The sequence below is a fragment of the Erythrolamprus reginae genome, chromosome 11, assembly GCF_031021105.1.
Source record: "Erythrolamprus reginae isolate rEryReg1 chromosome 11, rEryReg1.hap1, whole genome shotgun sequence".
NCBI lineage: Eukaryota > Metazoa > Chordata > Lepidosauria > Squamata > Dipsadidae > Erythrolamprus > Erythrolamprus reginae.
Genome location: NC_091960.1, coordinates 20,360,238 through 20,382,335, shown reverse-complemented (window position 1 = coordinate 20,382,335; position 22,098 = coordinate 20,360,238). Strand labels below are relative to the sequence as shown.

The 22,098-nt window shown below is 39.6% G+C and overlaps 1 protein-coding gene across 4 annotated transcripts in view; it reads left to right on the top strand.

Moving 5' to 3' along the window:
* The window catches only part of LOC139174360 (nuclear transcription factor Y subunit gamma), a 219,699-nt gene that overhangs the window by 176,844 nt on the left and 20,757 nt on the right, over nt 1-22,098 (top strand). For 3 of the 4 annotated variants that reach the window (XM_070764663.1, XM_070764662.1, XM_070764664.1), the window contains 3 exons: nt 17,710-17,883; nt 19,101-19,259; nt 21,076-21,183. In XM_070764663.1, the coding sequence (XP_070620764.1) occupies nt 17,710-17,883; nt 19,101-19,259; nt 21,076-21,183 (441 nt within the window). The remainder of the gene's footprint in view (nt 1-17,709; nt 17,884-19,100; nt 19,260-21,075; nt 21,184-22,098) is intronic. The other variant, XM_070764665.1, reaches the window with a different exon arrangement.

Genomic DNA, 22,098 nt, shown 5'->3' with positions numbered 1-22,098 from the left:
TATCTCTTTTATCAGCCCTTGTGGGTCCATTTGTAAAATTTCTCCTATTATCTCTGCAATCTTTGCAGATAGATCTTCATCTTTCTCTTCATTTATGTTTTGAAATCTCAAACCTTGTAATGCGGATTGGAGTTCGAGGTTGATTATTGCTTCGTCGAAGCCTCTGTTGATTGCATAAGTATGTTCTTCATATTCTTCCACCTTTTGTCCTATTTTTTTTTTGTTTTCTTGTAAATTCTGTTGTATAACTTTCATATTTCCATCCACCTCCTTCATGCTCCCTTTAACTTCACCGATTTCAGCTTTAAGATCACCTATCTCTGTCTTAAGCTCAGGTTTCAGAGCTCCCATTTAATTTTTCACTTCTTTCATTTCAAAATATTTTTTTCACTTCTTTATTTGTATCCATTTGAGTTTGTATTTGTGTTTGTGTTTTCTGCATAAAATCTTGGAGGGTCACTAAGGTGTCTTGAATGGTCTGAAGATTTGATTCTGTTGACATCTTTTCTTTTTCTTTTTCCTTGATAAAATTGTTGTTATTGTTCTTTGTTGTAACGGAGATGATGTAGGGGATACCTTTGGAGTTGGAGTTGGAGTGGATGTTTGTTTTCGGGTTGTTGTTGTTACAGAAGTGACACTTTGAGCTCTAAAAGAACCTTTCATGTCTCAGAAGTTTGCTATATATTATACAATACTTTAATTTAACTTCTTTTTACTATTGATAATCAAACTTAATAATTATGCAATATTTTAAAAAAGAGGATTTGGCAATCAAACAACAAAACAATCCAGTAGAGAATGTTAAGAATAATAGAGAATAAAGAAATGTAAAAAAAGAGAGAAAGGAATAAAGATAAAGGAATAAAAAAGGATTAGGGTTAAGTAATAAGGAGAAAACTATGGCAATAAATTTTGAAATGCACTCTAAATCTGGCCCCCTACTAACACCGACTGCGACCGACCGGAGAGGTAGGAGGAGAACCACTGAAGAACAGTGCCTCCCACTCCCAACCTCTCCAGCCGGCGCTGAAGGATACCATGGTCAATGGTATCGAAAGCCGCTGAGAGGTCAAGAAGCACCAGGACAGAGGATAAACCCCTGTCCCAAGTCCGCCAGAGATCATCCATCAGAGCGACCAAAGCAGTTTCCGTGCTGTAGCTGGGCCTGAATCCTGACTGCTGAGGACCTAGATAATCGGCTTCTTCCAAGGACCGCTGGAGCGCCACCACCTTCTCAACAACCTTCCCCATGAAGGGAAGGTTGGAGACTGGGCGATAGTTGTTAAGAATGGCTGGGTCCAGGGAAGGCTTCTTGAGGAGGGGGCGCACAAGCGCCTCCTTGTAGGGATCCGGGAAGGACCCCGTCCCCAAAGAAGCGTTGACAATCTCCTGGACCCAGCTCCATGTCACCTCCCTGCTGGCCGAGACCAGCCAGGAGGGACACGGATTCAGTGAGCAGGTGGCGGAACTCACAGCTCCAATGGCCTTGTCCACTTCATCAGGTGTCACCAGATCAAACTCTTCCCAGACAGATGGACAAGGACGGGCCCCAGTCACCTCAACTGACTCATTGTCAGTCGACTCTGTTTCCCAATTGGAGTCAAGGTCCACCCGGATCCGAGCAATTTTATCAGCGAAAAACATGTTAAAATCCTTGGCACTACTCTGCATGGGCTCCCCAACTCCCCCTAGTTAAGAAGGGAGCGGGTCACCATAAACAGAGCGGCCGGGCGGGATTCCGCTGATGCAATCAAGGCAGCATGATACGCGCATCTTGCCACCTTGAGCGCCACTTTGTAAGTCTTAATATGAGCTCTTACAAGTCATTTTAGTTGCTCTTTTCTGCACCCTCTCTAGAGTCTATATCTTTTTTGAAGTGTGGTGACCATAACTGGATGCAATACTCCAGGTGCGGTCTGACCAGGGTCTTATAGAGTGGTATTATTACCTCTCTGGTCTTGGAGTGTATCCCCCTGTTCATGCAGCTTAGAATTGCGTTGGCTTTTTTAGCCGCTGCTGCACATTGCTGGCCCATGTTTAGCTGGTTATCCAGTAAGACTCCAAGATCCCTTTCACAGTCATTCATGGGGAGTGTGGTTTCGCCTAATTTGTATGCATGTTTTGGGGTTTTTTTGCCTAGGTGCAGGATTTTACTCTTCTCTACATTGAACTTCATTTTGTTCGTTTCGGCCCACTGTACAAGTCTGTCTAGATCTTTTTGAATTCTGTGTCTATCCTCTGGGGTGTTGGCCACTCCTGCCAGCTTGATGTCATCTGCGAATTTAATTAATTCCCCCTCTATTCCCTCATCTAGGTCATTGATAAATATGTTGAAGAGTACTGGGCCGAGAACTGAACCCTGTGGTACCCCTCTGCCTACCTCTTTCCATGTGGATTTAGTCCCATTGAGGGCTACTCGTTGGGTGCGATTGGTCAGCCAGTTTTCAATCCATCTTGTTGTGTTACTGTCGATTCCACTCTTCTTTACTTTGCAGAGTAGAAGGTTGTGGTCCACCTTGTCAAATGCTTTGTTAAAGTCTAAGTATATTATGTCCACTGCATTTCTCTGGTCAATTGATTTGGTCACAGTGTCGAAAAATGAAATGAGGTTGGTTTGGCATGATTTGTTTCTGACGAATCCGTGTTGGCTGGTGGTTATTACGTTGTTCGATTCAAGGTGGTGGCAGATCTGTTTCTTGATTATCTTTTCCAATATTTTCCCGGGAATAGACGTTAGGCTGATCAGTCTATAGTTTCCTGGGTCTGTTTTTTTGCCTTTTTTGTAAATAGGGACCATGTCGGCTCATTTCCAATCATCTGGTAGGTCTCCTGGGGTCCAGGATTTTTGAAAGATGTGGTATAGAGGTTCAGTGATGACATCGGCTAGCTCCTTTAGGACTCTGGGGTGCAGGCCATCTGGTCCTGGTGATTTGTACTCATTCAGTTCCAATAGGTGGTCTCTTAATGTATTAGGTTAGGTTTAGGTTAGGTTAGGTTTATTGGATTTATATGCCGCCCCCCTCCGCAAACTCGGGGCGGCTCACAACAATAATAAAAAACAGTACAGTACACAATACCAAATCCAATGCCCACCCATCCAGTTACAATTTAAATTAATAATCTCATAAAAACAGTATATATATAAAAAAAACAAAAAACAAAAAACAGGCACACAGTCAATCAATCAACAAAACAACATGGGCAAGGGGGAGGTGTTTTAGTTCCCCCATGCCTGACGGCAAAGGTGGGTCTTAAGGAGTTTACGAAAGGCAGGGAGGGTGGGGGCAATCCTAATCTCAGGGGGGAGCTGGTTCCAGAGGGTCGGGGCCCCCACAGAGAAGGCTCTTCCCCTGGGTCCCGCCAGACGACATTGTTTAGTCGACGGGACCCGGAGAAGGCCAACTCTGTGGGACCTAACCGGTCGCTGGGATTCGTGCGGCAGGAGGCGGTCCCGAAGATATTCTGGTCCGGTGCCATGAAGGGCTTTATAGGTCATAACCAACACTTTGAATTGTGACCGGAAACTGATCGGCAGCCAATGCAGACTGCGGAGTGTTGGAGTGATATGGGCATACTTGGAGAAGCCCATAATTGCTCTCGCAGCTGCATTCTGCACGATCTGAAGTTTCCGAACACTTTTCAAAGGTAGCCCCATGTAGAGAGCGTTACAGTAGTCGAGCCTCGAGGTGATGAGGGCATGAGTGACTGTGAGCAATGACTCCCGGTCCAGATAGGGCCGCAACTGGCACACCAGGCGAACCTGCAGCTGTGATACAAGCTCGTTGTTTTGTTGTTTCTTTGCGTGAAAACAGATGCAAAAAAGGTGTTGAGCAGTTCTGCTTTCTCTTTATTGTCCGTTACTCCTGTGCTGTCTCCTCTTTCTAGCGGACCGACTGCTTCCTTGATTTTTGGGGGGGTGTTTATGTGTTGGAAGAAGCTTTTTTTATTGTCTTGGACCTTTGTTGCTAGGCTTAGTTCATACTGGGCTTTTGCTGTCCTGATTTTTTCTTTGCAGATTCTGGCCGTTTGTTGGTATTCTGCCTTGGTTATGTGCCCTTCTTTCCATTTTTTGTATTTGTCTTTTTTTCATTCAGTTTGTTTGTTAGGTCCTTGTGTAGCCAAGCCGGTTTCCTTTTGGATTTTGGGTGTTTCTTTTTCATCGGGATAGCATTGCTTTGGGCTTTTGTGATCGTGGTTTTTAAGATTTCCCAAGCTTCTTGGGTGGTTTTGCCTTTTAGGACTGTTGTCCAAGGGATCACTCTCAAGTTTTCTCTTAGTTTATTGAAGTCTGCTTTTTTAAAATCTGGGATTTTGATGTTGTTGGGTCTAGTTGATTGTGTTGATATTATATTGAATTTGAGAATGTTGTGGTCACTTTCACCCAGCTCTTCATCTGTTTCGACCCCAGCGATCACTTCTTCTCTGTTTCTGAGAATTAGGTCCAGTGTGGCTGCCCCTCTAGTTCCTTCCTCTACTTTTTGGACTATGAAGGTGATTGCTAGGCATGTCAGAAATTTGTTTGATTTTTCGCTTGCTGCGGAATTATTTTTCCAATTTATGTCCAGGTATTTAAAGTTTCCTATTATTACTGTGTTGTTTTTCTTGCATATGTGTGTCAGTTGGTTGTTGAAAAGGCTGTCCATTGTTTCTGTTTGGTTTGGTGGTCTGTAGTACACACCAATTGTTGTGTTGCACTTTTTTTCTTCTTTGATGTTGACCCATAAGCTTTCTAGAAGGTTTTCTTCTTTTGTAGTTTGTATTTCAGTGACATTGTAGTGGTCTTTTATGTACAGTGCTACTCCACCTCCTTTTTTGTGTGATCTGGTTTTTTTTAATAGTTTGTATCCTTTGATCTGTATATTCCAGTTGTGTGTATCGTCCCACCAGGTTTCGGTGATTCCAACTATGTCATATTTGCCTTCGTGGATTAGTATTTCTAGTTCACCCTGTTTGTTCCCTAAGCTTTGTGCATTGTTATAGAGGCATTTGAGTTCTTTGTGTCTGTTTTTGGGAGGGCCCTGGGTGATTTCTGGTTGGTGTTTGTGAGTGTCTCCCTTCCCTTCCCTTTTTGGTTTGTTGTTGACCCTGCTTGCTGAGGGGCCCTGATTGGCGTTAGGTTCTGGAATATGAATGCCCACCCCACACACTGTTAGTTTAAAGCCATTCTGATGAGTTGGGCTAGATGGTTTCCAAGGACATTCTTCCCGGTCTTAGTGAGGTGTAACCCGTCCCTAGCTAGAAGCCCATCCTGGAGAAAGTGTAGTCAAGAAGAAAGCAGAAAATATAACAAAAACCCTTAAAATAGCTTATATATATGAGAATCTTTTTTTAAAATATACATCTTATTATTCAATATAAAAATTACTATATTAAAACTATTTATGTAATTGGTATTAATCCAATATAATTAATCAAATATTATACAATCAATCAAACTTATCTGCTCAAGTATATGTTCAAGGGGGGGGAAAGGCAGAGAGAAAAATTAAAAGAAAGAGAAAGAAAAGGAAGTGAGGGAAAGGGGTGAAACAAAGCCAGAGGAAATAATTAGACAAATATTTATATAATACTAAATTATAAAAGAAAAACAATATGACAACCTAAATGCAATGAGGAGTAGGGGCATACCAGAATGGGAGGGAGGAAGAAAAATCTAGCAATTCATTCAGTGCTTTAAATTGATTTGATTAAAAAAAAAATTCTACCACAATGATTAAAAATACTTAAGTCAATTTTTTTGTAAAGTCCAGAGCGATCCTGTCTTCTTCTAGTAGTTAAAAATAGTTAAAAGTAAACCTATTCAGTCCTGTTGTTGTTCAGAAATAAATCAATGTTGCAATAATTAATTAGTCCTGTAATGTCCAATTAAGTAGGACAATGTAATCCAATTAATTGTAGTCCAAATAATCCAAATTATAATCCAAAAGTAAAGTCCAGATAATGTCCAAATAATGTTCTGTTCAGGATCAAGGATTTCTTCAAGTGTATATATAGCTCAGTTCATGATAAACCTAATTTAAAATACTTCAATCACAATCTCCTGTTTTCTTTAGTAAATCCAAATATGATGTAATGTAATGTATTGTAATGTAATGTCCAGATGAATTCTCAAAGCTTAACCACTCAATTCTTTGTATCAGGGCAAAAACTTCTGTACTACAGTGTCTTGCCTAGTCCTTTGTCTTCATTAAGCATTAATCCTCCATCTTGTAAAATATTTTTATGTTGTTACTTTAAGTACAATCACCACGTAAATTCCCCCCCCCCCAAAAAAAGAAGGAAGCCAGTAATTTTAAATTTGCTTTACTTCTCTTTAGATATAGAAATAAAGTTCAGTTCAATCCTTATCCCCTCGGTTCTGATATATTTGATAAAACCTTCCAGGAATAAAGTCACACAACTAATTGTTTTAAGGCAAATTAGATCTTATTCTTCTAATATGGTCTTGGTAATCATGTGAGCTAAGGCTGTTCCAGCTTATTAAGATCCACTCACACTGGCAAATTGCTTATAACTTTCTTCTTCGCCTTAATTCAGTTATATATTTCTCATATTAGTTGAACTTGTAGGAATATCTTAATCTCTTTACCTCCTTTCTTCTCCGATGACCTATTTACTCTGGTCGACTTCTTTTTGATGTTTTTCCTCCCTTCTTTGTGGACGTGCTGCTATGGCCGGGCATCAGACATCGCCAGGACCCGGATCTTTGCTCCTAATGCTGCGGGGCAATCCTTTCCCTTCGGGGTAGCAGCGAAATACCCCCCGGGTGCCAGGAAACCCCCTGTTCTCGGATCGGACTCTCCAGGTCCAATCGGATCACTAAAGCGCAACCACCAGGGCAAAAACGGAAGTCCAGGGACAGAGCTCTGTCACCAGCCTCCCGATGTGGCTCCCGGGCTTGAGTTCTTTTTTTTATTTCTTAAGAAGAGGCAAAAAAAAATCTTGAACACACGGTTCTTATCTAGAAAAGTTCTTAAGTATAGGTACCACTCTATAATCCTGGAAATTTTGTAGGGAGGATGTAAAAAGAACACAGATCCTACTATAGTATTTGTTCTCAATGGTTTTTTTTTTCAGGGAAGATTTTTTTTTGTTTTTCACTCCAATCACATATGCAAATTAACATACCATCAATCTTGAAATACATTACAATAATTATTTCTTTTAACTTTGGTATTCATGATCCATCCAATGCTGCCTCCAATACAATTGACATCTGGACAAGAATAATTACTCAAATTTCTTATGTGTATTTTTAAATGCTATTAACTAATACAATTTTTAAACTGTAAATCTAAATCTAATCAGTTAGGTGGTAGGGTTCAATCTTCTCCATGTATCCTTAACAACAATTTCATAATATTTATTACCATTACTTTTATAATAATTGCCCTTTAAAAAGAAACAAATATTCCCCATAATGATAGCTAAATCCTAATAGCTATCTTACATGGATCAAGAATATATTAATTCCAGGGGGAAAAAGAAAGGTCCAAAAATTTATCCCAATTTAGTCCAATTAATAATTCCTTTTAAAAGATAAAATAGAAAATAAAAAGTTTAAAATGAAAAAATAGGAAAAAAAGAGAAAAAGGTTTTTTAAAAAAGGAAGAAAAACAAAAAAATGAAAGAACAGGGGAAATCTTCCATCTATCCCATATAGTACCCAAATCTTCATATCCCATATATCACTGTAAGCTCAGTGGAATCATCAAACCCTACTCTTATTTATATCACTGCAAACCCAGTGAAATCTTTGTGCCTTATTCTAAGAGAAAAAAATCACTGTAAGCCCAGTGGAATCATCATACCCTACTCTGTATCACTGTAAACCCAGTGGAATCATCATGCCCTGTTCTAGAAAAAAGTCATTGTGAACCTTTTTCCTTTTTCTTTAATGTATCCCTTATAAAACCCAAACACTCATACCCCATTTATCATTGCAAACCCAGCGGAATCCTTGTGTCCTACTCTAATTACATCACTGTAAATAAATCCAGTGAAATCCTCATACCCTAATCTAATGTATCACTGTAAACCCAGTGAAATCCTAGTGCCCTTTTCTAAAACAAAAAATTCACTGTAAACCCAGTGGAATCATCAATAAAACCTAGTCTATTTTATGGGACAGTAAACCCAGTAAAAACCTCATATCCTAATCCAAAAGAAATCACTGTAGCTCTAGTTAAGACATCATGCCCACTCTATTTTATATCAGCATAATTTATAGCTTTGCGCACATTTACAGAAAGCCATAAACTACACATTATAATCCAAGATTGAAAATCTTACTTAAATTTTGTAGTTGTAAAATTTCTAGAATCAATATTACATATCATTAATAAACTTTCTTAACAAAAGGGAAAAAAGATAAAAATCATCCATTACGATTATCATTATTTCTTACTTTCATAATTCTATTATTCCATTATGTTATACAGTGGTATCTCGGTTCTCGAATGCCTTGATTGTCGCACATTTTGGATACCGAACAAAATTTTCAGCAAAAATTTCCTTCGGTATCCGAACAAAAATTTAGATACTGAACAGCCACAGAAAATTTTGTTAATTATCAGAAATGTTACCACTGGGGGCGGCTGAAATCCCGGCAGCTTCGGGGGGTTCCTTTCCTCAATGCTTCGTTTTGTTACCTGTAGGCAGCTGCACCAACTTTCTCCTTCCCGGTAGCGGCAATGACGGTGGCTTCCCTTCGAGAAGCAACAGCACCGGGAACATCACGTGATGAAGGGAAGCCGCCGGAGTCATCTCAGCAGTTACTGCCGCTCCAGCAGCTTCCCTTCATTATGTGACGTTCCCGGCGCTGTTGCTACCCTTCCTGCAGCTTGGAGCGCTTAGACTATAGAGCTCCTCACATTTTTTATTCCACAGGAAATAAAGAAAGTAGATTTAATTGGTTCCCAGCGAGTCAACAGGGGCTGGGAACTAATTAAATCCATTTCCATTATTTCCTATGGGATAAATTAATTCGGTACTCGACCAAATCGGTTCTCGACCACACTTCTGGAACGAATTGTGGTCAAGAACCGAGGTACCACTGTAATTCATCCATGTACACAATTCTCATGAAAATTGCTTATCTTATCATTAAACCTAAACCAAATTTTGTATTAATAAACTTTCTTAGAGGAAAAGCTTATTATCCCATTATATCATAATTCATCCAAATACATTATTCTTATAAACTTTACCTATCTTATCAGCTATGTTATCTTATAGTTAAACCGTCTCATATATGAAATTCCTTCTCAAAATTTTTCACCTTTCTCCTGCTAATATTAAAAATAATAAGAATAATCATGGCCATTTTCAATTTTCACTTCCTTATTCTACCATTCCATTTTTACATTGTTTACCCTTAAAAATAATTTTAAAATATTTTTTTTAAAAAAACCACATCTTAATTGGACATTGTTAAATATAACACATAGTTCTTACTCAGTAATTTCCCTCAAAATTTCCCAATACTATCACCAATTCTATATTCGCTTATTTTTCCCCATGTATGTAATAAATTCCAATTAAATTTAAAATTCATCATTTAGTTCCCATAATTCCAATTCATCATTTTGCAGTCTAATTCTTTTGTAGATTTAAACGTTTATGGTAAGACTCAGTCTTCTTCTTTTTAACAGTACTGCTGCCATCTGTATTTTCCATATCCATATTCCTTAATCTATAGTATCTTAGACCTCTTTTCCAGTAATATTATCCAATATGTCCTCAGTCAGTTCAATTATCTCATCTCTCAAAAATTATTTCCTTCCAAGCCAAAGCTGATAACATCCTTTCTTCTCAAAAGTAAATATGTAACATGAACATTCCATCTTGATAGCCAAAAAAATAAGATACTCCTCCACCAAGGCGAGCAGCTGTTAAAACACCCTTACAATAACTCCTTGCAATGACTCCTCCAACCAAAGGATGGCAGTCTTTCATATCTTCCATTGTAAAATATTCCTCCTCATTTAATGTAAAAAAGAAAGAAAAAAATAGCTTCCATAAACATAAAAATATAATAAAAAGAAAAAGAAAATAATTTTAGTCTCCAATTTGACAGTCCAGATTCAAAATCATTAAGCCTCTTAGTAATCCAGTTTTGGGCAATTTGCTGAGCTCAGAAGCTTCTCGCTCTTCGCCCCATCGCCAAACAGCTGCTTCCGCTTTCATTTCTGGCAGCTTTAGTTCCGTTGAAAATGAGCCGGGGTGACGCAGCAGGTAGAGTGCTGTACTGCAGGCCAATGAAGCTGACTTGTAGATCTGAAGGTCAGCGGTTCAAATTTCATCACCAGCTCAAGGCTGACTCAGCCTTCCATCCTTCCGAGGTGGGTAAAATGAGGACCCGGATTGTTAAAAAAGTGCTATTGCTAACATGTTGTAAGCCACACTGAGTCTAAGGAGAAGGGCGGCATAAAAATTGAATAAATAAATAAATAAAATAAAATAAAAATCAGAAAAAAAATAAATTTGGAATCCCTTCGGCTGTCCTCACTCACCAGCATATCGTTCGATCATTTCTTCACCTTGCCAGTGCTTTGAATCATCCTCTTTCCAGGTGTTACTGCTTGCCTTCCATCCCTGCATTGTGTTGTCTCTGTGGCTGGTGCTGACTTAGGCATGGCTGCCTGGCCGGCTTTGCACCACCACCGGCATGAGACTAGGCCAGTTTGTCTGGTGGGGTTTGCCGATCCCTAACCAGACCCCTGGTGGCGTCCCCTGCTTCACCTCCCCTCCAGGGAGGATGAGGTCATGTTCAGAAGAACAAGAACCCCCGGACAATGGGGATTTGGAGCCCCCCCAAGGCACTGAGGAGGTTCCGTGCTGCCACAGCCATTTGACCCCACCCCACTCTCCTTCTCCATGGTTTTAAATCTCTTTTCCAGTTGGAGTAGTATAGAAGAGATATATGGCTTTGCAGAAATACCTACATAACAAATACATTTGAATATAATATAACAATACAGTACAACAGCAAATTCTAATTAAATTTAAAATTACAATCTAAAAATCCAATATTTAAAAACAATCATACCAGTTCAATCATACAACATATATCTCATTTTGCTGGCCAGGGGGCCAAGACCTAATTGCCCCAAGCCTGGACACATAGGTGAGTCTTAAGACTCTTAGAAAAGGCAAGGAGAGTGCAGACAGTGTGAATGTCCAGGGGGAGCTGATTCCAGAGGGCCAGCTCTTCCCCTAGGCCCGCCAAGCGACATTGTCTGGCTGACAGGACCTGGAGAAGGCCGACTCTGTGGACCTAATTGGTCGCTGGGACTCATACGGCAGAAGGCAGTCATGCAAGTAATCTGGGTTCATGCCATGTAGAGCTTTATAGGTCATTACCCACACTTTGAATTGTGTCCGGAAACCAATCGGCGACCAATGCAGTCTGCGGATTATACTGTTCCTTCCATAAAAATAAAATCAGGAGTCACACTGATGTTTTAAAGCACCCTGTAATGAAAAGGGCTGCATGCAAGCCCTCATTTCTGAACATTGACAACAGTATACAGGTAGTCCTCGACTTACAGCAGTTCACTTAGTGTCTATTCAAAGTTATAATGGCACTGAAAAAAGTGACATGACCATTTTGCACACTTATGACCATTGCAGCATCCCCATGGTCACACAATTTAGATTTGGATGCTTGACAACTGATCCTCATTTATGATGGTTTCAGTGCCCAGTGTCCTGCAACCTTCTGAAAAGCAAAGTCAATTAGGAGACAAGAGTCACTTAACATCTGTGTTACTAATTTAACAACTGCAGGGATTCATTTAACATATGGGGCAAGTAAAATTATAAAATGGGGCAAGACTCACTTAACAAATTTCTTACTTAACATAAATTTTGTGCTCAGCTGTGGTTGTACATTGAGGACTACCTGTACATCAAAAACATTGCAAATCTCCTTATGCCATAGCAGAATAACAGTGCTGTACAGGTAATATAGATTAAGGCTTCTGTCTCCTTGGCAAGCTCAGTGGCATCGTGTTTGCCAGGTATGCAACAAAGAGGGTGGGGAGCAAATTTCTTCAAAACTACCGTATATACTCGAGTATAAGCCGACCCGAGTATAAGCCGAGGCACCAATTTTTTGCCACAAAAACTGGGAAAACGTATTGACCCGAGTATAAGCCGAGGTTAGAAAATGCAGTGGCTACTGGTAACTTATAAAAATGGAAAACAATAAAATTACATTAATTGAGACATGTTTTAGAATATTTATTTTAAAGAAAACCAGTAAACTAGCTCTGTAAATTTAAAAGAGGGTAAACAAATTAACAATATTAACAATAAATTAAAAAGTAAAAAAAGTAGCTCGATCAGGAACAAAGCTAAAACCTAAGAGTTAAAATCCTTCAAAACTGGATTCCTTCTCATCATTAATTGGATTTACATTATTGTTCTGTTTTTATATATGCTGTGAGCCACCCTGAGTCCTTGGAGAGGGATTGCATACAAATCCAAATAAATAAATAAACAAACAAACAAACAAACAAATAAGTGTATCCAAAGAAGAGCTTCAGCATTAGCTGCTGTGAGGTTATCAGCATAGAAAACCAAATAGATAGATAGATAGATAGATAGATAGATAGATAGATAGATAGATAGATAGATAGATAGATAGATAGATATAGATAGAAAGATAGACAGACAGACAGACAGAAAAATAGATAGATAGATAGATAGATAGATAGATAGATAGAAATAGATAGATAGATAGATAGATAGATAGATAGATATAGATAGATAGAAAGATAGACAGACAGACAGACAGACAGACAGAAAAATAGATAGATAGATAGATAGATAGATAGATAGATAGATAGATAGATAGATAGAAATAGATAGATAGATATAGATAGAAAGATAGATAGATAGACAGACAGACAGACAGACAGACAGACAGACAGATAGATAGATAGATAGATATAGATAGAAAGATAGATAGATATAGATAGAAAGATAGACAGACAGACAGACAGATAGAAAAATAGATAGATAGATAGATAGATAGATAGATATAGATAGAAAGATAGATAGACAGACAGACAGACAGATAGAAAAATAGATAGATAGATAGATATAGATAGAAAGATAGATAGATAGACAGACAGACAGACAGATAGAAAAATAGATAGATAGATAGATAGATAGATAGATAGATAGAAATAGATACAGATAGATAGATAGATAGATAGATAGATAGAAAGAAAAATAGTTAGATAGAAAAATAGATAGATAGAAATAGATACAGATAGATAGATAGATGATAGATAGATAGATAGATAGATAGATAGATAGATAGACAGATAGATATAAAGATAGACAGAGATAGAAAAATAGATAGATAGATAGATAGAAAGAAATAGATACAGATAGATAGATAGATAGATAGATAGAAAAATAGATAGATAGAAAAATAGATAGATAGAAAAATAGATAGATAGAAAGATAGACAGATAGAAAAAGAATTCCTGTCTAGCTCTGCCTCATAACACATTATTAGATCCTATCCAAGCAAGGACAGCAACTACCACAAAATACCATTTTTTAAACAGTTTAAATCCTTTCAAAGGAGGGGGAGGAGAATCTGACAGCAGGGGGCCTTTTTAATCCGACTCACCATTGCAAATGGCTGCCTTCTTTGCTTGAGCTAGGGAGAGGAACTACGGCGTGCCAGAGGGGACAAAAGCTGGTGCCTCCTCGCTCTGGCTCAAGCAATGGCGCCCTCGTGTGGTGACTTTGTCAATGACGCGAGTATAAGCCGAGGCTGTGTTTTTCAGCCCATTTTTGGGGCTAAAAAACTCGGCTTATACTCGAGTATATACGGTACCCTGCATGAACGTTCCCAGCAGTGGGATGAATAGCGGGGCTCTGACGTCTGTTCCACTTTCTCTCCTTGGTAAATGCCCAGATAGGCTTGCTTTGGTTTCAGAGAAGCCTTGATGACAAATGTAGAACAAGCAAGGTGCTGTTTTATATCTGTCCTCCTCCTGTTGTCCCTTGAGGCCATATGTGGGAATGACTTCAGTTTCAAGGGTTACCAGACTCCAGATTTCATGAATAGATTCAAGTAATTCTCTCTGGCTTTGAAATAGATGACATTCTTTGCTCATTTTTTAAAAAATACCATGCATCATTATTGATACAACAAATATGAGTCCTTACGGCACAGTATTAAATAAGGTATCCATATGGCATTAACAAAAGGAGAAAGATGAAATATAAAATGAACGTATAAAATGAAAGAAAATAAGGTATCCATATGGCATTAACAAAAGGAGAAAGATGAAATATAAAATGAACGTATAAAATGAAAGAAAAAAGGAGTAGATATTCATTAACTTTAGGTCTGCATGCAGGCTGACTTGAGACCTTGATAAGAGGAACAGAAAGGCACGTCCTTATTCCCAAATCTTCCAGGAAGCTTTAGGTATCCATGTTCCTTTTTCTTTGTGGATGTTTATACACCTTATTAAACTACCACAGACCACTAAGTTGGCCCATAGTAACACTTTTAAGTTAATCTTTATGTTTTGTTATTATTCTGTGTTTTTGAGACAATCCTTTGTAGCCATTTGGAGAATCCAGCAATCACAATTAAAGCTGCATAAAGAGAGTAATGAAGAGTTTTGTATCTCTGCAATTGGTTAGATTGAAAAAACAGATTTAATGAGGCCAACTTTGGATGCCTGTGGATGCCTTGCTTCTTTTCTTTTTATTGCACTGAGTTCTACAAATATATTGGACCATTATGGCAATTCCTTATCAGGTTCCTGAGTCATACATTGCAGAATTCTGGTTAAAAATCATATTCCAATCAGATATTTGCGTTTGGATTCCCATTTTGGCAGCCCTGGGCTGCTTCTGCTGCTTCTTGTTTTCAGCCAGTCATTCCTTTAATAGGCACTCCGCTAGTAAAGTTTTAATTTGGAAACAAAATAGAGCTGCTTAAAATTAAAATAAGGAGCTTCCACATACCAGTTGGCTCCTTATTGTGCAAAAACATATCAGATATCCACAGTGGAAGCTTGGGGAAAAGTTAAAACCAGTTTCTCATGGATCTGTGATTTTTTAAAGATGTTGAGACCAATCTTGCATTATTGCAAGAGAAATTGGGGGGATGAAAAGAGCACTGGGATTGCTTGAAGGGAGCAGTCAAGATTGGTGGGATCGCTTTTCCTGTATTTTGGAGATATTTTTTTTCTAAATAACCCCCTTTCAGTCATTATGTAAAGAATCTTCCTTCAGCTTGGTGTCCTCCAGGTGGCGTCGAGCTATATTTTCCATATTATGCTAAATGCAATGATTTGTGAAACACAACCACCCATATTTGCATGCAGTGACCTTAAAAATCTGAGAGCCCTGATGTTTTTCCTGCTAGATCTTTCCCATCATAGTTGCCTCTTTCAGAGTGAACAGAGCCCTAACCCCCATGTCTAAAGGTGCGCTGAAAAATGCAGTAAGCCAATTATGTCGGCTTCTCTCTTTTCCAGTTCACTGACCAAACAGGAATTTGTCCAGTACTCATGTCTTGTAGTGACATGAATCTGATTTTAGATAAAAGGGAAGAAGAGCGAAGCTCGTCAGCTTCCATTCTGTCTGGACAACGGCTTCCAACTCTTCTGAAGTCAGCAAGGGATTTTCTTTCCCAGAAAGATTTTTCTCCCACCCTGTTAGGTCAAGGGTCAGCTGCTTTGACGCAGGCCAGTGACTTTGCACAAGAGGTCCTTATGTGTTATTGATGGAATTCATTCTTGGCAGCAGCATCTGTTGGCTGTGCCCACTGACATCATTGGTGGCAAGTGGGCCAGACAACAGTTGTGTAGTGATTTTGAACTTGTGATTCATTCAAACTTGGTAGTCAATGAATTCCATCAAATGCCATTTTTAAAAATATTTATTTATTTATTTGATTATTTATTTGATTATTTGATTTTTTTTTAATGCTGCCCTTCTCCTTAGACTCAGGCTTACAACATGTTAGCAATAGCACTTTTTAACAGAACCAGTATATTGCCCCCACAATCTGGGTCCTCATTTTACCCCCCTCGGAAGGATGGAAAGCTGAGTCAACCTTGAGTTGGTGATGAGATTTGAACTGTTGGATCTGCAGATCTACAGTCAGCTTTAGTGGCCTGCAGTACTGCACTCTACCTGCTGTGCCACCTCTGCTGTTATGATTTTAAAATTGTTAAGAATTGTACTTGAGTTTAGGGACATGCTAAAAATCATGCCTCTTCTTTCAAAAAATTCAAGAAGAAAATAGCCGACTGGATTTGCTATTTAAAATCTTAGAAGATGAGAAATATTTTTTTAAGTAGATCTTAGCATCACCTTTGAACAATGAGTCACTTGGATTTAATTGAGCCTCAGTTGAGGTGAGCATCCTTGGTAACCCACCCACCCGCTTTTTCTTTGCCTCAGCCATTTTGCATAGAAGGTGGTGGAAGTTAACTAGCCAGTAGCATGCATGTATGTTTTGCCAATTTAACCCTAGCTATGTGGCAGTGTGTGTAAACATCCTACACTCTCAGCTGTGATTTTGTGGTGGCTGGGAGAAGGTTGTTTACGCCTGCTGGCATGGACTGGTCCTCTCAGAAATTGTAACTCCTCATTTTGACTGCGCATGATTCCAAGCTTATCCTCTCACAACTCTGTTAACCAGCTCATTGTTTGGAGGGTGGCAGAGACCCAGGAAAGGTAGATGGGGAGAGGTCTTGATGGGAGAGTTTGGGCAGCCACATGTCGGGCATTCACTTAAGATATAAAGTGCTCCAGTTGTGCTGCAGTAGTCATTGTACTAAGGTCTTATTCTTTCCTGTTTCTGCGCTATGAGTACATTTTATTGTTTATGTTCATAACCTGCTCCAAGAACCCCAAATACAGGAAGTCCTTGACTTTATGATAATTGGGACCAGAATTTCCACTGCAAAGCAAGGCAGTTGTTAAGTCAGTCACAATTGATCTTGCAACCTTTATATTTGCTGTTAATGAATCACTGCAGTTGTTAAATGAATCATATGGTCATTAAACAAATCAGCTTCCCCCATTGACTTTGCTTATGAGGAACTGGCTGGGAAGGCCACCAATGGTGATGGTATGCCCCTGGGATGCTATAGCCATCATAAATAAATGCTGGTTGCCAAGTGTCCGAATTTTGATCATTGTGATTGTGGGGAATAGTTGTAAATACAAAAACTCCTCAGAAATCACTTTTTCCAGTGCCGTTATTGAAACAGACACTAAATGAATGGGTGTAAATTGAGTACTACCTGTAATTTCAAATCTCACTTAAATAAGCAAATGGCATTCTTCATCAGCTTGTTGGCCTCACTGCTAATAATACCCCTTTCCTTTCATCGATCTGCAAAGCTTTTCCTGCAAAGTGGTAGGTCTGTTCATTTTTGAATGCTGCTTGTCTTTCAAGGAAGAAATGGAAATTCAGCCACCAGACTCGAAGATTTTCTCAAAATGGGAGAAAGTAAAACAGGCAGAACAGAGCGGGGCAGAGGGTTGATGTACAGTGTCCAGAGAAAAGTACTAATCATAGAGGAAGCAAATCTTAACATTTGTATATCTCCAATATGAATTTTTCCTTACCTGTTTACATTTCTGCTGGAATCCTGTGTTCCAGGCTTTGTTTACTGTAACTGAACACCTTATTCTCTATTGGGATAGGAGGAGGTCCGCCAGGCTGTGACTCCTGCAGAACCCGTCCAGTATTACTTCACTCTGGCCCAGCAGCCAGCAGCTGTCCAGGTCCAGGGCCAGCAGACGGGCCAGCAGACAACCACGTCCACCACTACAATCCAGCCAGGGCAGATTATCATCGCTCAGCCTCAGCAAGGGCAGGTTGGTATGCAGGCCTTTCATGGCTCTTGCACACTGAATTTGGAGAGCAGGTGGAAAATGGTATTATCGGGTGCCCTCTGGTTTGTGAAAGAGACAAGATCAAGGCAGCATGTTAAAGTTAATAAAATGCAGTATGCTACATTGGGATATCTTGCAACATTTAAACAAACAAAAAACTCCCCAAGCTTAAAATATAGACCAGGTTCTTCCAACATTGCTGTGGTTGCATTCCTACAATGTGCTGAATCGCAAAATACCCAGCCTTGTTTTAGGCTAGCCCTTGGTGTGTTATAAGGACCAATCTGATGATGTTGTCAAAACTGCAAGTCTTTGGTCAACTGCTTAGACTTGCAGGTGGAAAAACTACCCAATGTGAGTGGGGCTGGAATGGAAGTATGACCAGGTTTCTCACCGCCTTCCTAAGTGAGAAGCAAAGAAAGAAGTCTGCATTTGCTGCAGACCCTGTCTCCTTCCCTGGTCATATTGGCTGGGACTACATAGAATTAGAGTTCCAGCAACATCTGTCTGGCAGTATGTTGTCCATGTCTCCTGTAGTTTAGTTATTGGAGTAGATTCATAGGATGTACCTATCGTATACCCAGTGAGGAGAAACCAGTGCTCTCTTCATTAATGCTGACAGTCATTTTGGAAGGGACAATCCTGGCTGCTACTGCTCCTGGTCAGGTCCAGGTCAGACTGGAGCTTAATTTTCATTTCATTCAAGTCCATCTTTGGCTGTGGAAGTTCCGTAGATGATGTTTGGCCACTTATTATTTTTATTATTGTTATTATTGTTTTTTTATATGTTGTAAACCACCCTGAGTCCCCGGAGAAGGGCGGCATATAAAGCCAATGAAAAAATAAATAAATTATTGTTTGCCAAGGTTGTTTTTAAGAGGAAAAATTGGAGCAGTATCTTGGATGCCACCTTGAAACACTGACGGAAGGACAGGATGTAGTTTGAATTTTAAAAGAATGAAATATAGACAATCTTTTGCTTTTGAAGTATTAACATCTGGGTTTTTTTTGATAAATGCCCTTTCTGCTATCTTTGACCTTTTATGTCTCAAAGATTGTGACACTGAAAAGAGGGAGCATTTCCACTTGCTGGCTGTCTCGAGATTGGTTGTCTAGTCCCATGTTGCAACACACAAGTGTAGCTGATCAATATATCTGAGATGTCCTCCATCTTCTCTTGTGTGCCTCTCTTCTTTCAGACCACTCCTGTGACCATGCAGGTGGGAGAAGGGCAACAGGTGCAGATTGTTCAGGCCCAGCCACAGGGGCAAACTCAGCCGGCGCAAAGTGGGACCGGGCCAACTATGCAGGTCATGCAGCAAATCATCACCAACACGGGCGAAATCCAACAGATACCGGTCAGAGTCAAAATGGGTCTAAAAGTTACAGAAAACCTGGACTTGATTTGCATTTCAAGGGAATGGCAAAAGTATAGTGGTATCCTCTCGTGCAGAAACCCTGGATGACCAACACTAGTCCTTTTTTGCTGGCTGAACTGGGTTCAGATTCAACTGCATGTGTGGGATCTGCATCTTGACTGCAAAGTTCTAGAGCAGGGGTGTCTAGCCTTGGCAACTTTAAGACTTGTGGACTTCAATTCCCAGAATTCCCCAGCTAGCCTATTCTGAAGAGTTGAAGGCTACAGGTCCTAAAGTTGCCAAGGTTGGACACCTCCTTTCTAGAGAGACAGCTCATTCTAAAAAGCAGCTCATTCAAACCTTTGCTGAAGCCACTTCTCCCCTCCACACTCATTAGCTCAGCTTCTTGACTTACTTTCTTTCTCCCCTTCCTTCATTCTCATCTTATGAAACAGTTTTACATTATATTCTGAGTTAATATTTAAAAGTCATACAATCACCAGAGCCACACACGACATTTGCAAAACATTCCATGCTTAATTTCATAATCAGACTGGTTTCTCTAAACTGCCTGTTCCAGCTCTTCCACTCTTATCTTTAACAAGTGGTTTCCCAGACAGAAGCTCCATAGTGATGTGCACCAGAGCAGTAAGTCAAAGCCCTTAAGGTCTGCATTGTCCATTTTAAGTTAGTTATTCTAGTTAAAGTCTAACCAGGGCCTCTGCTTGCAAACAGCTTCCCTGCAGGCATATTTCAGTGCCTTCAGAAGGAAGAGCTGTAAAGAAGCCTTTGCTTGCAGAAAATATGCATTTGTAATAGGGGAGCTGCCCTTTGCCTTTAGGGACTGGTTATTTGGGGAGAAGAAAAATCCCAGATGTTAGAGAAGTCAGTAGAGGGACAAGGTCCAAGCGCTGTTAATTTCTGCTCGAGGAGATTTGGAGCATCAATGACAGATTGTCTAAAGATATTCTCCACCTGTTCCTTGATTAAAAGATGCTGCCCTGAGCACAATGTAATTGTGTTTTGTACATATACAGCAGGGTGGGCAGGAGGTTAACTATTTCTAAATGTAGTGAGGTTGTTCTAAAACACAGCTGAGCAAGATTTGTTTTGTTTCATTTTTGATGCTGCACTTTTTAAAACACAAAAGGAAGAATCTGAGAAATCCAGCAGTGACACTAGGACATCACCAGAGAGGATAGATTGAGATTCCTGGCATCAAAATCATTGCATTAAACATACACCTGATTTAATGCGTTCATCTTCACTTTTTAAAATGCCATTGTTTCATTTTTTTAAAAAAATATCATGCTGCTGAAAATCAATGATTAGATACCATATTTTGGTGGCACAATTTTGGGGGAGTGTCACAGTGGGGCAGGGTCTGCATTAATCAGAAAATTAGTAATCAATTTGGGTTCTTTCAGGTTTGAAAAAGAAGTATAGCTATCTGCACCAAAGATGGTTTGTCTTTCAAGTTTCCATTTAATTTCATCTCAAAGTCTTTGTTGATTTATGGTGTTGATGAACCGAAAAAATGTACAGAAGACCATAGAAATAAATAAAAACAAAAGTTGTGATTGTAGAACATTAGGTGAATTTAGATTTTTTGCTTATAGCTGCTGTAAAGAAAAATAGGAAATTAAGATAGCAAAGAAGCCACTTTTCTAGCCCAAGCACATGTGTTTATAGTTTCATCTTTGGTCTTATGTCATCTTCCTGTATAATCTCATCAGGCATCTCTGGGAAACTAGAGGCTAGTTCTGTTTTCAGATGACCAATTCTGTGTCCTCTTTCTCCCTCCTGCTGTTTTTAGGTCCAACTTAATGCCGGCCAGCTGCAGTATATCCGCTTAGCTCAGCCTGTGTCTGGAACTCAGGTGGTCCAGGGTCAGATCCAGACGCTTGCAGCCAACACGCAGCAGGTATCAGCTGACCCCCCCCCCTCCTGGGTTGCTTAAGAAGATATGTTAAAATAGCCTGACCCTTTGAGAAAGGAATTGATTTCTCCAGATACGACCACCGGAACCAGGGGTCGTGAGAGGAGTTCTGATCTTCAATTTCTGCCGAATACTGCCATCTTCCCTCCCCCCCCCCCCTATTGCTTTTTTAAAAAGAAAACCTCAACCATTTGGAGAAGTTGTACTAACCCCGCTCTTTTGCATATGGAATAGGACAAAATCTATGGCTCAGAGCTATTGTCATAAATCTGCCCAGACACAAGGTTTTTTTCTGTTTGCTTAGCTGTGAAAGATATAAATCATGTTTTGTTTGGTAAACATCCTGTTTCAGGGGCATCTATTATGGGTTGTCAAAGAAGGTGGTTGAACTACATCTTGACTCTTTCAACACCCCATCTCTGCTTGCACATCACTATTCTCAACAAATGCTTCAAGTAGGTTAAAAATGAAATAATAATGTAGTATGCTAAAAGGCCTGGTGTTTGGAAGCTGAAATCCAAATTTTTTTTCCTACTTCAAAACTTTATGAAGCTTTCAGCAAATTTAGTTAAACTCTGTTCTTTTTTTGCCCCCACACAGGCCTTTGTTATCGGTCAGCTTTTCTGTTTGAGCCACCTGCCAGCCTTCATGTTGCCATTCTTTGTGTTCAGGCGCCGTGTCTAATTTCCCCTGCTTTACAAAACCTTTTTTAGTAACTGCTAAATGCATTCATTAAAAGCAGTACTTTTGTTTAGGTCTTGCCTATGCCTTCACCTCTTTTGGATCTGGATGCTTCATTGTCTGCAACCTGGGATGTGCCTTGATTAGTATCAAATGGGATTGCTTTTTTCTGCCTCTTTTCCCTTTCCTAACAGATACAGTGGGTGGTGGGGGAGGAGT